The sequence below is a fragment of the Corvus kubaryi genome, unplaced genomic scaffold (genome assembly GCF_017639235.1).
Source record: "Corvus kubaryi isolate FWS band 111438036 unplaced genomic scaffold, C.kubaryi_AGA036_p1.0 70, whole genome shotgun sequence".
Classification (NCBI taxonomy): domain Eukaryota; kingdom Metazoa; phylum Chordata; class Aves; order Passeriformes; family Corvidae; genus Corvus; species Corvus kubaryi.
In genome coordinates this window covers 3,774,247-3,791,620 of record NW_024582058.1, presented here as the reverse complement: position 1 = coordinate 3,791,620, position 17,374 = coordinate 3,774,247, and the positions used below count along the sequence as shown (strand labels likewise).

Below are 17,374 nucleotides of genomic sequence, written 5' to 3'. Positions count from 1 at the left end.
GATGGGGGAGGAAATGTGATCCCTTTCCCCGCTCCCTGCAGCCAGGACAGGGTTTATGGCCGTAGACTGGCACCCTGATGAAGAGAATGCCAGTCACAAGCTGGGTGCGAGCTTGGACCAGCTTGTGGATCAAACACAACGCAGAACTCTGTTGTGGTACATAGGTGTGCCAGTGCAGAGCTCCACCAATCCTGGCAAGCCTGTGCAGAGTTTGTGGCAAATACCCCTCAGCCCCTCTGGGGGAATGGCTGAGCGCTGGGGGTTTGGGAGTCCTCTCACCTCCCCACAGCGCTGGCTCCCTGGGATCCCACCCCAGCCTGCCCCAGAGCTGCTCTCTGGATCACCACAGCTCTGCTTTCAAGTGGTTTCCCCTCTGGGCACCTTTAAACGCTCCCTTATCAACAGCTCCTGTACAGATAAAAGTGTGTTCAGCACTGGGTGAAATCCCCACCAGCTGACTGAAGTGGTGACAGCCTTAGCCCAGGTCCTGCATCCTCCACGCTGTATCCAGGCAGGCAGAGGCGGGCATGGCCTTGGGAACACCTGCACTAGTCCACAACACCGTGCCTGGGAACGCATCCGAAAGCCAGTGACCGTGGTTCTGTCAGGACACCTCCGGTGTGCCTTTGGGCCAGGCCAGGAAGATCTCTCCCAGGTGGTTTCTCACCGTGGTTGGTTCTAACATCCCTGGGACCATCCCCAAGCAGCAGTTTGCATGCAGCCATCCTGGTGAGGAAGCCAGCAGTGAAGCAGGCTTTTCCATGCCAGCTGGCCTCCATGCCCAGGAATGTTCCCAGGCACTCTGGATTTACTAGTAGAGATGTAGCCCCAGAGGAAGAGATACAAACAGAGCTGTGGGTCTAGCTTGCTCCCATGGAATTTTGCCCTGGGCTTTAGAACAAGAGGGTTTTGCTTCTCTGAAAATGCAGTGGGCTCATGAGGAACATGGAGCTGTGGGAAGAGAAGGAAGCAGGGAATAAGGTACACTTCATTCAGGGCTCTGAGACTGGGCAGTGATATGACAGATCACTTTGGCATTGCTGCACCTGCATTTGTTTAACGTCCTAAGGTGGGTATAAATAGTGCTTTCCACACAAATGAAAGAAAAGTTGCAGTTTCAGTAACCTGGGAAGAAACTAGAGGCACTCTGCCCCCTGAATCCTTGTTTCTGGCCTGAAATTCTTGCCGTCCTTCAGCACAGCACAGTAGCTGAAATCCTCCAAGCTGCAGGTGCCAAGTTCCAATGGCCCACTCTACACCACTGGCTTAGCAAGGGCGAGACAGGGATTCCCTTCAGAGGGCCACAGAGTTGGGTTGGAAGGGACCTTAGAGATCATCCAGCTCCCACCCCCTGCCGTGGACAGGGACACCTCCCACTAAACCAGGTTGATCCAAGCCCCATCCAGCCTGGCCTTGAACACTTCCCCACAGTTAACTTGAGGTTTTCTTTTCCCCCTTAAGATGGGATTTGTTGCTGCGGCTTCTTCTGCTTTTAGGATGGGAAATATTACAATAAGAGAAAAGCACTAAAGACTCCTCATTCAGGGAGTTATTTATCTTTTTCTGGTTTTATTACATCATTTATATCAAAGTAGTGGTATCAGAAATGCTTTTATCAGTAGCAGGACTAATGAAGAGGTTGCCAGGAGCAGCTATTCCCCTCTTAAAGGGCATTGGAAAATACTATTTCTCTGAACACAATGGTGATAGTCCTTCTGCTAACCTACTGCTCTACTTGGAAATTTAAAATTTTAAAAGCTTAAAAATCTAAATGATCGCCATGTGGCAGCTAGGGAGCCTCCTTTCCACATGGGGTTTTGGGAAAGCCACAGAGCAAATGGCATTCAGTTGGGATAGCAGTGATTTCACTTCATCTTAAGAGGAATAAACCTTTGTTTTAGCATTTAAGTAGATATTCCTTTAGAGAGTTCATAGAAAAGCTTTTTCACAGTTGCAGACCTGGAAAATTGAGCCTGTTTTATCAGAACATGTCCAATACTGTAAGTGAATGAAGGGAAGAAAGGAAAAAATAATATTGACATATTATTTCAGTGGTGTATTTTTAAAATCTATCACAGTTCCTCAAAATTAATGTCTGACATTTTAGAAGTTGCTTAGGGAAAAAAAGAGATACAAAACAGTCTACTTTTTATTAAGTTTATTTTGTAAGGAAACTATTTTCCCACCAGCTGCAGAAATGAATGTCACATTCGATTGCACAACTTGGATTTTCAATTTTCCATTGGTATGGAAAGAGCAGGCCTGATTTTTCAAGGATTTATTCACAAACTTGAGTTTCAAGTCCTCAGGATACTTCCTAGGCTGTGTGAGCATCTGAACCAGGACTTATGGAATCTATTCAGTTTGTTTAAAATTATTTGAGGTATTCATTTGGGGCTTGTGGTGATCTTACTTCTTTCCTGATTCATGTGCTGGCTGCCTTTTCTGGCAAAGAGGGGCAGGAGCAATTTTGGGGCAGTTCCTTTTTTGAAACCCAGTGGTTGTTGGGGCTTATGCAGAGGTTTGGGATATACAAAGGGAAGCAGAACACATGAAAGACAGTCAAAGGTACAAAATAAATGAAGCTTCTTCCATGGTTTCCCAGCTTGTTTGTTTGTTTAGTATTTTGATTTATTTGAAAGGAGTTTATTCCATGGCTGACTAAAGGAATGTATGCAATGTTTAGTACACCCACCTTAAGTGGATGTGAATGTTTACTGAGTCTCTACTCCTGAATGCTAGAGAGGAAACAGAAAATGTAAGGAGGGGCAAATCTCCTCCAGTAACTCAACACCAAGGCTGCATAAGTCCAGGTAGAGACAGCAGAACTGATGGGAATAATGGCATTAGTAACTGGACAATGCTGCACATCATGAATGTTTTATGGCACTGCTTTTCCAGGCTAGTCCTGAACAGGCTGATGGATGTGCTTACTTATACAAGCACATAAAGTGAGGGTAGATAGGTCACTGCAAATATCAGAAAAAAGCAGGAAGCTGAGGTGTGGTGAGGGAAGGCAGGTAAAGTTATTAAGGAACATAAAGGTTGGCCCAGGCTTTCCCAAAGTGCTGAGCAGATTGGCTGCACAATGCCCATCCTGCAGTGGGGCCTGGGGAAAAGCAAAGGGAGGAGGTGATGGCACAGCAAACAAGGGAATTCACTGTGTCCCTCTCCTGTGGAGAGTGATCCAGGTTGGGAACAAATCTGTACGTGGATACCTTGACCAAGGGGTAAAATTATCCTGACCAAGGCTGTAAAAAGCCTTCTCTCTTCAGAGCAAATAGACTCTTACCAGATCAGAGCTTTTCTCTGTAGTTGAATGGGATTATCATATTCCTGCTAGGATTTATGGGTTGCAGTACAAACCTTGGACAAGGCATTGCAGGAATTTGTCAGGAAACTACTGGGTAATAGATTTGGTATCAGGCTTTTCAAAAATGTCTCCATGAGCCGAGTACTGAACATCTCGCTTAAGTTTTGGGATTTTAACCCAAAGACTGTGTCTAACATGCTTATGCGTTGTTGAAAATCTGAGCGTGACCCTATAGGTCTCGGGGCCCCTGTGTATCTCTCAGTAAAAACAGCCTTTCTCTGCTCTCTGCCCATTCTCTCCTTCTGTAAAATGGAGACAGTGGATATTCCTCGCCTTGGAGAGGAATGTGGAGGCTGGATACAGGGAGATGACTTTGACTGTGACTCTATGACTTTAAGGTTACAGATGTTCTGAGGATAAACAGTACCTTGAAGCAGTTCAATGTGTGCTGCTAATAATTTGTCCCTGTAGTTGGGAATGTGCTTCCTGGAACGCTGCAGAGGGAGCGCTGGAGCGGACAAGAGCCTGGGAACAGTCAAAGGATGTTCTTCTCCTAAGACCCCTCCCAGTCAGTAGATATCGTAGCACACAAGCAAACAAGCTACCAAATAAACGTTCCATGGTGATGTTTGAATGGAGACCTGTGCCTGTTGGAGCCCCTCTGGAAGCTGGAAACAAGGGATGTGATTGAAAGCAACTCGTAAATGGCTTTCGTGCCAGCGCGAAGCAGGTGCAGCAGCTGATCGCTTGTGCCGAGCACATGCCATGGAGCAGGCACAAAGCTTCACTATTGCTCTCTGGAGTTCTGTCTAGTCCTAAGAGGGTATTTAAAAATTGGAATGATAATGACCTGAGCAAACATGACTTTAGAGCAGAAAATAAAATTGCAGGCATTCATTATCAAAGGCAAAGAAGTGTTAGAGAACAAGAATGCCCGATGATGCAATGTTTTTCATCCTGCAACTGAGCACAGAAAACCTTTTCATATGCCCTAAATCTGCAGCTACAATAAAGCCTTCATACAGACAATCTGCTTAAACAGAACGTCACGCTTGCCTTTATTTTATTTTAATTGCAAAACATTTATCCAGTTTCACTGCTGAAATATGCACTTCTTAAGGCAGTATGCGTAACTTTATTTTATCCTCCATTTTGCTTGACGTCATCTCTGCAGTGATGAAATTATAAGCTCTTGAAGTGGACCATCTATGACGCAGCCATTTCCCTTTCTTGTGGGAGAACACCCTCACCTCATTGTCTTCCTAACAAGACTTACATAATTAAAAAATCCCACTTTGCTCTGAATCTTCTGACCAGAAGAGTTGGCATCCCTGTCTCTTCATTGCTTAAACATGTAAGCCTGTACCACCAAAACAAGTAGGAACTTTGCCACTGTCTTTGAGGCGAGATTGAGCCTTGGGATCCCAGATATTTGAGATTATTGTTGGTATTAACCTAATATTTAACCCCAAACAATAGCAGTGACTAACTCTTAGTGCTTTTACTTGAAGGTCTTGCTGGGACTTAAAAATGAGGGTCAGCATGATCATCCCATTTTCATGGTGGGAAAACCAAGGCACTATGGAAAGTAAAATGACATTCCTATTGCTGAGAAGAGAACGGAGATCTTCTGAATCAGCTCACGGCCTACTGAATTGCCCTAGTCTGTGACTATTCCTCCTGCGTGGAATTAAATGTGCATCAGTGGTGGCAGCGCCTCGGAATCTATCCAGTGATCGCTTGGTTGTTCTCCAGGCTGTACCAAGGTGTTGTGGCATTTTTACCTCTTCGCTATAAAAGCCACAGGTCAAATACTGGATTTTAAATCTGGAATTTTGTAGCATCAAGGGGAAAACAGTTAAAAAAAAAAAAAAAGGTTATCATATTAGCCTCCCTTTTTCCTCCTTCCCCAGTAATTTTATTACAAATCGTAGAAATTTGTCTTGCACTTTCTAAGCTGCACAGAGCCACATGAACTGATTGCTGCAGCCTTTACTTGCAGACGTAACAGAGCTGGGAGCAACTGCTATCATTCACTAGCAGCGGAGACATACTGGAAATGTAGGAAATCCTGGGTCTGCATTGTATTTCCTGATAAATTCCAATTTCCCTGCCACTGTGATGGAAAGAAAGCTGAGATTTGATGAATGAAATTGAGACTCACTGTGAAACAGAGCAACAGCTTTGAAGAGCTGCCAGCAAAGGTGAATAAAAAAGAAATAGACATTTCTGAATAAGCTGCCTTTCCTCTCTTCAAAACCAAATCACCTTCTTGTAAATTATCTTCTCAGGTGAGAATCCATCCTTCACAGAACAGGAGACAGGCTGTGCAGCAGAGCCAGTTGGTAGATGTTAAACCACCAAAAGGCAAATATGTCTTTGGAAAACAGTATTAAGTAATATTTTAAAGAATGGCCACACATCATATTCACACAGATGCCAACAGGAAACACAGCTCAGGAACAGAAAAGCTTTCAGATAATCTCTACCCATTACGAAGGCAAAACCTCAACATCACTAACACATCTCAACTCATTTTCAGCAGTCGCCCTGCTCACATTCGATGCTGTACCATGTATACGTTTCATACTTCAGCACAGAGTTTTATCAAGAGGTTTATTCACTGAAATGTGCAAAATCTATAAAGAAAAGCTCACTACTATTAATATTTCATGTCTCACATACTTATCATATCCAGGGGACAGAGGTCTAAAGTGGGAATTTTCAAAAATGCTCCACGTTGGTCACATGGGGCTGCTGGAGCCAGTAGTAAAATGTTGAGTATCACTGTGCAGAGAGTGATGTGAGTGTTTCTGCAGGCTTGTCTCTAACTAGACCAGCATTTAGGCCATTCTGTTAAGGATTGCAAGCTGTGGTCACAGACCCCTTTGAGCCTTTCTCATCTGGGTCCTCTAGCTGAAGTCTTCTGCCTGTAGCCATCAGCAACGCTGGTTGCAGTGCAACCAGGTTGGAAAAAACCCCACTACGTTGTGAATGTGTATAAATGTAATTTTGTACAGGATTTGTAAGAAACAATTCTGAGGGAAGAAAAAATTTTTTTCTTTCCTGTCTACTCTGGAAAACAGACTCTCACCTTGTTGTAAAACATGTCCTTATTTGGAGACTTTTCCACGCTTTTAGTAAGAAAACCCAGCAACACCTGAAGTTGATATCTATCAGCTGTGTTTGGGTCCTAGCGAGGAACACCTGGATCTGAAACACTAGCAGCAGGTGCCACTAATTGAGTACTTACTGGCTAAACACCTGCAAAAAAAAAAAAAAAAGACAAAAAAAGGAGTGCATGTGGTAAAGAAAAAAGAAATTAATCAGTGTAGTCAACTGTACACAGTTCTGGGGGGAGAAGTGAAATTTCACAAAGGAGATTAACAAATATGAACAGTCAGGTTTCCTAAAACTGATCTTTTCAGCCTAAATGGTGCTTTCTCTCTCTGGCAGGACTTTGGCTGAAGAGCAGGATCGATCTTGAAGTAACTCTGTAAAATGCAATGACATTGTGAGAGCCCAGCTCAATAGGGCTGGATATTTAGCTATTTAACTCCTCATTTTCACGGAGCTTGTGAGGAATTTCAGCTGCAGGAAATGCACCGGTTGAGCTTTGGTTTCTTTATCTCAAGTGTGCTGCTGCACAGCTCTAGGAGTGGGAAGGGGACAAGGGCTCGTTTGTGGAGCTGGAAGTCTGGGTGGGCACATCCAGACATGTTTGCCCTCCAACACATTACACCTAGATACACCTGTCTCTAATTCTCTCTGTAATCATAAAGATGCTTCTCAGCTGGTGAGCTCAGGTGTGCTGGTGCTGGAGGTGCAGTGGAGCAGGCCTGAACACAATATGGAAAGGCAGAATTTAGTTGGCTTTTATGTTGAGGAGGTGTGGATCACAATCAGATCTTCAGACTTTGGAGGGGCTTAGCTCATATATTCCAGGGTACTGCTTCAATGGAGCTGGATCTGCATTGGTGAGAAATCTTTTGGTGGGGGGAGTGCACAGCTGAAGTTCTGGTGTGGGTGCCAGTACACTCAGGGAGCATGTTATAGGTTCTTCAGAGTTGTTTTTTGGGACCTCAAGGAAACAGATGAGAAAGCAGAGTTGCTGTCCCAGCAGCTCCAGATTGAAATAGACTGAGACATGACAAAGTATAAGGGATATGTGTTTTATAGCCATAAGAAGGCTCTGAAAGCCTATTTATACTTAAAATCAGAGAGGGGCAAACCTACAAGACCCGGTTGATACCAGATTAGAGCATCTGCAGGCCTTCAGAACAACCACAAACATGTTTCTCCCTTCTAAGGCTTATTATCCTAATATAGAAAGCTCCTGGAGATAACACTGTGCTGGGCATACAGTACAGCCTATGCTCCAGGCACAGGGAGTAAGTGTTGAGGCAAGAAATGACTTTTTCCTGGCATGACCCACTAAGATTGAACTGGAATGGCAATTAGAAGTTGAAGTGCTCATTTAATGTCAGTGATGTGTAAACTATGTTGCCATTGTTATTTTAGTGCTGATTTACATAATTGGCATACCCTGAAGTCACACTGCACGAACTTTCAGTTCATGCTAAAGACTTGCAGGAAGTCATAAAATTAAACATTATCTGTACTGGAATCCAATGGAAAAATAACTTTTGAGGGATTTCACCTTGCTTGTTGTCCCCTCTCCCACTGTACTCACGGTGGCGAGTGAAAATCAGGTTAGTGAGTGTTGGGAGCTGTTGGCATGAAGGAGCTTTAGCAGCTCTTTAATTACACTGGTGCGGTTCTGGGGTGGTTTGTTTTGCTGGTATGTACCTCCCTGGGTGAGCTCCTCATCCTGCAGGGACGTTTCATGGGAATTGCTGGAGCTATGATAGGGAAGCCAAGGGAAGAAGGTCCACAGGAGGAATTATTCCAGCCCAAATGCGCGAATTCCTGCCTCAAATTGGTGTTCTTGCTACACTAAAAAGTCGTAAGATGGAAGAAAAAGGCTGCTCCCAAAGGAGGAGCTGGTAATGGAGCTGTCTCAGTTGTTATTGCTTTAAGTCCTCCTCCGCAGTAATTCAAGGTGTCACAGGCTGGCTGTGTCTTTTGCAAATGAAGCCCCTGAGAGATATTGGGAAGAGGAGGTGGAGCACAGACCACTTGCCTTGCCGGGAAGGCACCAGGACCCCGTCTAATGATGGTGTGCCCATGGCTTTGGCTTCGATGAGGACCCTAAATTGCTAGGTATTGCATACCTATGCAAGGGCCTGGCCCTACCGCAGAGCCCAGGAAGACAAACAAGAGATGGGGCAAAGGACACAGCCCTGCTCGCGAGCTACTCGTTGTGTCAGGAGATTCGCCAGTGTCAGGAAAGCGAGGGATGCGGTGGGGATAGGAAGCCCAATCGCGCTGGGCACGGACTTGCCTTCTTCACCCGTGCCACCGCTGTCCTGCTCTCTGGGCGATGGCACGAGCTATCGAGGCTGCAGCCCGGGGAGCCCCGGCGTGGGCACGGGTGGGCCCCGGTCCCGCGGGGAGCGCGGCTCCGCGCCGGGGCAGGTGCGGAGCCGCGGGCGGGCGGTTCGCGCCGGGGCTGCCGTTCCGGGCCGGGCGATCCGCCGCCGTTCCACCACTGGAGGGCAGCCACATCTTAAAAAAACCACCCAGCCCAGCCCCTCCGCCGTCCGCACGGGGCTGAGCCCGCATCGGATGCGCTGCAGCAGCGCTGCGGGAGGAGACTTCTCCCGAGTCCGGGCGCTCCTCTTTCGGAGAGGAGAGCGAGGAAACCCCCTGATTTCCAACCCTCGCTCCCGCTTCGGGCAGCGGGCTCCACGCTCCGATGCGGGCAGAAAAATAAATAAGTACATATATCTATTTTAAGTAGTTCTAAAGCACCGGGATTCTCCCGGTACCTTACGTGACCTTCGCACCTTACCACCCCGGCAGTTCGGGGCACGGCGCTAATCCTATTTGCGGCGGCGGAGCGCTCGGGCTGTACAATGGGTCATTGTTCGACCTGGCCCGGTCCCGCTCCACCACTGCCGCCCGGAGCGGGACGTAGGACCGGGTGGCCCGGGGGTCTTCCCGCAGCGGATCAGCCGCCGGTACCACAGTTTAACGGGACAGCCGCCCGCCCCATCCCTTTCCCCGGCGGCACTGCGACCCGGGCGCGGGCGGCAGCCGCGGCGAGGGAGGGAGCGGGCGAAGGAGGAGGGAGGGAAGGAGCGAGGGAGGGAGGCGGCGTCTCCTTTAAAAGCCGTGCGGGGCCGCAGCCCGCTCCCACAGGGCGGCTGTGATTGGCGCGGGCCCCCGAGCCTCCGGGGTCGTGACATCGCCGCGCAACAAAAAGCCCCGGCGGCGGCGGGCGGCCACCCCCGGCCATGGTGCGGTGCGGGGCCGGCGGGGAGCCCTGCGCGGTGCCCTAGCGCGGCCGCTCCACGCGGGACGGCGGCGGGCGGCTCCCCACCCCTTTTTTTTTTTTTTTTTTTTTTCCCCTCTTTTATTTACCCTCCTCCCTCCTTTTTCCTTTCTTTTTTAAGGGAGCGGAGACAAGTCAAGCTTCATCTTGATGTTGCTGCGGGAGTCTCAGTAAATGTCCATCTGTCTAAAGAGCGTGATGCAAAGGACATTTTTGAAAAGGAGCCTTTTAACTCCGTAGACACGTAGGGACCCATTCACGGGCAGGCACACACACGCGAGGAGGAAGAAGAAGAAGCAACTTCACGATCGCTGCTTTTAAAAGGGAGAAGCTTTTTCCCTGGCTGGGACTTGCCTTCTGCCTCCTCAACCAGCTGCTAAAAGTATGTTTCCGAGGCGGACTGCACTTCAGGGAACTTCTATTTTCTGCTCGGCAGCTGTAGAGGAGCAGCAGCGAAGTTTGGAGTAACACCAAGTGATGCGGGAAAAACACCCCGAGAGCAGAACACCCTCCTGCAGACACAACCCCTGCTGCTGTACACAGGTATAGCTCCGGCGGTCGCAGATCCGCTGAAAGCCTACTCCGCAGGATGACTCCGTGGGCCACGGCGGAGGTGCTAGCGCTCTGGAAGAGAGAGGGGGGACGGGACACTAATCATAACTATTATTATTATAATAATCCAGCCCAAAGTTTCACGGGGGAGAATGTCATCCTGTGGGTTTGGCTAAGGACGTAGCAGAATATGTATTTTCCTCCTTCCCCTTCTTCCACTCCGCCGAGGGAAAACAGCTCTCCTTTTCCCTCCGCTGAGGGAAGCCAGTGCCTCGCCGCGGGGGAAGCGGAGCCTGCCCGAGCCCCCGCGGCTCGGCTCGGCGGGGGTGTGTGGGGGGAAGCCCGGGGATCGGGACGGGAGCGCAGCGGGGAGTCGGCTTTGCTGGGCAGCCGCCCCTTCCCTTCCCGGGGATCGGTGCCGGCCGCGGCGGCGGGAGGCCCGGCCCGGCGCACACCTGCGCCCCGGCCCCGGCGGTGCCCGCGGCCGCTTCCCCTCCTCCCCTTCACCTCCGCGCTCCTTTGTTGCGGAGCGCCCCGCTCCGTTCCCCCGTCCCTCCTCGCTCCCTTTGATCTCCTGCCACGGGGATTTCGGTGCCGCCGCGCACCTGAAGCGGCCCCTCGGGGGGCTCCGCCGGCCGGTCCGCGGCGGGGGCTCCGCCGGCCATGGCCCGGCGCCGGGGTGGGTCCCACCTGAGGCCCGTCCCCGCCCGTTCCCCCCCCTCCCCCGGCGCGGTGTCCGCGCTGACTGGCTCCCATCGCCTCCTCCTCCGCGCAGGTTGATCATGGTTGCCGTGACCCGCTCGCTCCTGGCGCTGCTGCTCTGCCAGGCGCTGCTGGGCGGCGCGGCCGGGCTCATGCCGGAGGTGGGTCGGCGGCGCTTCAGCGAGCCGGGCCGCGCCGCCTCGGCCGCGCAGCGCCCCGAGGACCTGCTCAGCGAGTTCGAGCTGCGCCTGCTCCACATGTTCGGGCTGAAGCGGCGGCCCAGCCCCGGCAAGGACGTCGTCATCCCGCCCTACATGCTGGACCTCTACCGCCTGCACGCGGGGCAGCAGCTGGGGCAGCCGGCGGCGCTGGGCTTTCCGCTGGAGCGGGCGGCCAGCCGCGCCAACACCGTCCGCAGCTTCCACCACGAAGGTACGGGCGGGCGGGGGCTCCGCGGGCTGCGGGAGCGGAGGGGAGGGCAGGGCCGGAGGAGGAGCGGGGGGCGGATTCCTCCCGCCGGTACCGCGGGGTTCGCGCAGTGCGGCTCCCGGCCGGGTGCTCTGCCCGACGGGCTCTGCTGAGGAGCTCTTGCTTTGCCAGCTCCCGTCTCCCCACCCTCCGTCCGCCGGGGCGCTCCCGGTTTATGGACTTTTCCCGCTAAACCAGCGCGACTCCGCGTTAAGCGAGGCTGGAAAGTAGGGAAGGCTCCTTAATGCGCGGCTGAGCCGGGCCGCTGCGGAGGTTTCTAATCCTTATCTAATCCCCGTGAGAGCTCAATGAGACAATCAATCGCGGTATCCTCGGGGTCCGCCGTCGAGCAGCGCTGCAGCCCGACCCACCTGGGCTCGCAGTGCCCGGGCTGGCCAAAGCCCCGTGGCCGCTCTTGGCTCTCACCTGCGAGGCGCCTCTGCGGCACCTCCTCGCCTGCAGCCCCCCGAGGCAGCGATTCTCTGGGGCAGACCCTCACTCAGCAGCTGGGGGCGTTTCCCGGCTCCCGTAGCCAAACTAGCGGCTGTGGCATTAACCAGGCCCGCGGAGCCGGTGGGGCGCGTGTCGCTCACGTGCTTTTTTGGGAAGCGTTTCCTCAGGTTGTAATTGTTCCTGGCTGCTGCTCTCCGCTGCTGCCGTGCAGTGGCCCCGCTGCAAAAGTAATGAAAACGCACTTTCCCCCTGCTTTTAGAGTAGTACTGTGTCAAGAAACGATATTAATTAGTTTTTAAGTTTCTAAAAGGAGGTGGCCTCTGAGAAGTGGTTGTGCTGTTTAGTGGAAAGCCTTATCGTGGGGAAGATGAATGGTGAAGCCTAACCTCTCCTCATGCATGTTTCCCTACATGGGAAATAAAAACCTGGTAGTTAATGGGGAAAAGCCAGCACGTGGGTCATTCATGCTAAACCCAAGGATTGTGGGCAAGGGGCTGAGCGACAGAGGAGTTGAAAGGGCAAGGTTAATAAGGTTTAGGCAAATGTAAAAATCTGCAGTTTGAAGTAGTCAAAAGCTGATTTTGTTAGAAATCAGTGTGACTCCCATTTTTTTCACTGAGTTCTCACTGCATTAGTGACTTCTTGAGAGCAGAAGTTTGTCTTGTGACCATTCAAAATATTTGTATATTAGCAAATACTGGTCTGATCCTGAAATACCGTGAGGCTGAGCCTTACCTTATGCAAAAAGTTGTACTGGATTCAAAGGGGAATGGTTACACGACTAAGAATTGCTAACAGGAATTATGGTTTCCCCTTAGAAAGTGATGGGGGTTTTTCCCTTCAGTGTTTAGCACTGAAATTTAAAACCATGAGAAAGTTTTATTTTTGGGAAATACTTTGTACTTCTTAATGTCTGTAGCAACAATGTTAGCAACCCTAGATATACTGTACTCCTTCTGAAGCTCCATTTAGTTATTACTCAAAGGTGGGAATGGCCTGTAGTTTAGTGACTCCTTGAATGTTTGGTTTTGGTGGTTTTATAAACTTCTTGTTTGCAGGTGACTTTGTTTCATTATCTCTTTACCATCCACCCTATTTTAGCAGTTGAATCGTCCTGCTGTTCTTTATGGCCCTTTTGGGTAAATACTGGGGCGTGCTTTGTAAAGTACCGTTATGGATGCTGAGTTCCCTGTCTCTAAGTAAAGATACAAAAATCTGTACGTTAAGATTTGTAGGTCACCTAAATCGCAGAGTAATGTTTTTCAGAATGGAGTTTAAGGGATTGATGTTAGAGCTGTATTCTCAGAAAAAATCAGAAATGCAACAGTTACCCAAAGTCCTCCATCAGTTTTAATGATTCCCCAATAAATACAGTGCTTGCGTTTTTTAATTTGTGTCCTTGAAGTCCCAATTAATGCTGTATATTCCTTGCTTCTAATGATAACTTACCTGGAAGGCAAAGGCCACCAGGATCCAATCCAAATGTGTAACAATAAATTTTTAACTTGATGCTATACATGCTTGCATAAACAAGCTAACAAGGGAGACAGTATTTTCTGCCTGAAAGTCTTTCAGGTCTTATGTGTCACATGTGGTAGCTGTCATTTGAAAGCTGCCAACAGCAGGCAGTCTTAAGGGGTTTGCTTGCCTGTCTCAGTTTCTGATTTTTTCCTTTTTTCTCTTTTTTTTTATTTTCCCTGTTTAATCAAATTAGAAGTTTTGGAAGAACTGCCAGAAACAAGTGGGAAAACATCACGGCGTTTCTTCTTTAATTTAACTTCCATCCCTAATGAGGAGTCTATCACCTCAGCTGAACTCCAGATTTTTCGGAAACAGGTGCACGGAGCCTTTGAGAACAACAGCAGCTACCATCATCGTATTAATATTTATGAAATTATAAAGCCAGCCACAGCCACCTCTAAGGACCCTGTCACAAGACTTTTGGACACCAGGTTGGTGCATCATAATGCAAGTAAATGGGAAAGTTTTGATGTAACGCCAGCTGTTTTGAGGTGGATTGCACATGGACAACCTAATCATGGGTTTGTGGTAGAGGTGGTTCACTTGGACAAAGAGAACAGTGCCTCCAAGAGGCACGTTAGGATTAGCAGGTCTTTACATCAGGATGAAGATAGCTGGTCTCAGCTCAGGCCATTGTTAGTGACGTTTGGGCATGATGGCAAGGGACACCCGCTCCATAAAAGAGAAAAGCGTCAAGCGAAACACAAACAGCGTAAACGCCACAAATACAGTTGCAAAAGGCATCCGTTATATGTGGACTTCAATGATGTGGGGTGGAATGACTGGATTGTTGCCCCGCCGGGGTATAGTGCCTTTTACTGCCATGGGGAATGTCCTTTTCCACTGGCAGACCATCTAAACTCAACAAACCATGCCATTGTTCAGACTTTGGTCAATTCAGTGAATTCCAAAATCCCCAAGGCTTGCTGTGTGCCGACAGAACTGAGTGCTATTTCCATGCTCTACCTTGATGAAAATGAAAAAGTTGTATTAAAGAACTATCAAGATATGGTTGTGGAGGGTTGTGGGTGCCGCTAACACAGCAAATATATTAGACAAATGCAAAAAAAAAAAAAAAATAGCTGACACTTTAATATTTCCCAATGAAGACTTTATTTATGTAATGAAATGGAAAGAAAAAAAAACACAACTATTTTGAAAATATATTTATGTCTACGAAAAGGTTGGGAAAACAAATATTTTAATCAGAGAAATATTCCTTTAAAGATTTTAAATGTATTTTAGTTGTACATTTTATATGGGTTTAACCCCAGCACATGAAGTATAATGGTCAGATTCTTATTTTGTATTTATTTACTATTATAACCACTTTTTAGAAGAATAGCTAATTTGTATTTATATGTAATCAAAAAAGAAAAAAATATAGGGTTTGTACATAATTTTCCAAAATTGTAGCTGTTTCAATTGTGTGTATTTAAGTTGAAAAGAATTCATGGAAGGTTACTATGGCAAAGTGCATAGCACATTTGCTTTCTGCTGTGCTACTGTTAAGGTCACAAGTTCAAGTCCAGAAAAAAGTGGATAATCCACTCTGCTGACTTTCAAGATTATATTGTACAATTCTCAGGAATGCTGCAGGGTGGGCTGTCCAATCCATGAGAACTGGCATCCTCTTTAGGTGGAACATTTGGATAAGAACCAGACGTTGCTGATCTAGTATAAATACTGCTATTCCCAACTAATTTGCAGTGTGACTATAAGGGCCAAGAGAAATCCTATGGGAAGTGGGGGTGGGGGAAGACTGAATCCTTTCTAGACCTACAGAAAAGTGAATGTTTGATGTTTCCTTTAAAAGTCCTTCCTTTAAAAGTCCTGGCCAAATATAAAGTAATAAAAACTAAAATGTCATCCTTTTTTTTGTGATTATCTATGCTAAAGAGGATTATTTACCTAATTTGTACCAGCCCTTGTCTTTAACAGTTGGAAAAGCCTTGCGTACTTCCTCACCTCAGATGAGATCTCACTTCTGTGGAGTGTAACAGTGAAATTATTCTGCAATTTTTGCCCTACAATACAGCAAGCTGTTGTCATATGCAGCCTCCTCTCTAACCTCAGCTGATGGTTTTGCTGTTTGGCAGATTAGCCTCTCTTCATTTCCAGGGTTTTGTGTTTGAAACGCCTTTTTTTTTTTTTTTTCCCTTCCCAAATGTTTAAATCTATTTCAGATAATAAATCATAGAATTCTGATATTTCTTTCTGAGAAGTCCAGTCTGTAAGAGGAAAATGGTTCACTTGTGCAGTCATTGCAAGAACAACTTGTGCTTGCATCATCTTATTGTTTTTTAAATGCTTCAATGTAAGGGGCAAAAGTGTGATTTACAGCTGGCAAACAGAGCATTAAAGCTGATACTGATTGTGCCTGTTGTGTGTTCCACGCCTGGTGTGGCAGGCAGGTCCTGGGGCAAGCAGGCAGAGCCTGGGGGTGTTGTGTGAAAGTTGTGCTGAAATAGGAGAGCAGGAAAGGAGCTTAAATGGGCTTCTTGGTCATCCCCTTGAGCTCTGTTGTGGGTCCAGTTCTGGATTTGGTGAATGAGGCAACACTTCCTAAAGCTGTGTGTGCAATGGGCCCTTTGGGGACCCCTCTAAGTCAGCTGTGGGAATCTCTGATTTGAACCTCCTACCAGCCTAATGTTTTTTTAATGAACCCCTCTTTTTTTCTCCTGGCCCTCTCCAAACTCCTCCTTTTTTTACCAGAATCATCTGGGTTGCGGCAATGGTACTAGCTAGATGGGTTGATCAGAAAGGCTAACTTGATGGTGTCTTACAGGTCCTCTTGTAGAAGAGTTCTTTACCGCTATTCATCACAAAATGCGGGGTACAGAGGATAGGAGAGGAAAAACTAATTACCTGTTGGCTGCTTCCATTTTGTTCTTGTGAGCTTAAAAATCTCTTGGGCTGTAAGGTTCTGTGGTGAGATAAAACTGATGTATTTCTTTGCAGCAGCAGTATTTTTCACAGCTGTCAGAGAACAATCCACCACTCTGCAGTTGGACTCTGCTCATTCTTGAGAGGCAGCTGGTGTTGGTTGTGCTGATAGTACATAGCAGCCTATGGATTGGCTGAGTGGACATCTCCGGGTGCTTTTTCAAAACACTGGTGCTGTTTTGGTGGCTGATGTTTCTAGGGATGAAGCATCTCGTATTGATTTACACACCAGGAGTTTATTTTGCCTTTTGCTTGTTGCCAGCTTTCCTGGTGCTGGATGAGTTTGTGGCTGTTGCTTTGGCAAGGCTGTTGGTGCTGCAGTGCAGGTTCAGCAAGGATTTGGTGTTTGTGATGTGTGGTTGTGCAGTCAAGTCATGGCTGTTACTGTACTGTAAAACCAAAGCTTGCTAAAGCTGAAAAGTGCTGAAATTTTAATGATGAGCATGAAAGATGTGATCCTAAACCTGTGAAATGGGTAAAGAACCCACAGCATTTCTAACCAGATCCTCAGCTCTGGTGTTGCAAGACTGAAGTCTCACAGCTCCTTCATGTGTAACGAGACTGAGGGAGGCTCTTTACAGAGTGGTGACTGCTTTACTTCTCCTGTAAGGCATGAGAACACGTTGATGCTAATCTTGTTGCCAAAAAATTGGCTACAGCACTTGTCTCTGCATGAGCAGGAGCCGGCTCATGGCGTGGTGCTGCATTCCTTGCGCAGGCAAACCTCCTGGTGCTTGACAAGGAATTGCATCCTTAATAAAATATACTGGGAGGCCAATGTATCATTGCAAACTTATTAAGACCCACTCTTGTAAGCATTTCTGCAACTGCTTGGTGTTAGCCACAGAATCATCAGTTCCATACTGATTTTGAGGAGGAAATACGCATGTGTTAAGCTCAGCACATCAATACGTTTCCACAGAATTGGCTTTGTAATGTACCTTTAAAGCCTTAACCTTAACCTCACTCTCTAGGTCGGAGATGTGAGAGTGCTGCACTAAAGACTTTGTTTAGGACTTAAA

General features: G+C 47.9%; 1 protein-coding gene across 7 annotated transcripts in view; it reads left to right on the top strand.

Annotated features, from left to right (window-relative positions):
- The window catches only part of BMP2 (bone morphogenetic protein 2), a 122,635-nt gene that overhangs the window by 5,816 nt on the left and 99,445 nt on the right, over positions 1-17,374 (top strand). For 4 of the 7 annotated variants that reach the window (XM_042049258.1, XM_042049257.1, XM_042049260.1 and 1 more), the window contains exons 1-3: positions 9,682-10,253; positions 11,038-11,396; positions 13,600-13,837. In XM_042049258.1, coding sequence (XP_041905192.1) covers positions 11,045-11,396; positions 13,600-13,837 — 590 coding nt within the window. In that variant the 5' untranslated portion in view covers positions 9,682-10,253; positions 11,038-11,044. The other 3 variants (XM_042049254.1, XM_042049256.1, XM_042049253.1) reach the window with 3 other exon arrangements.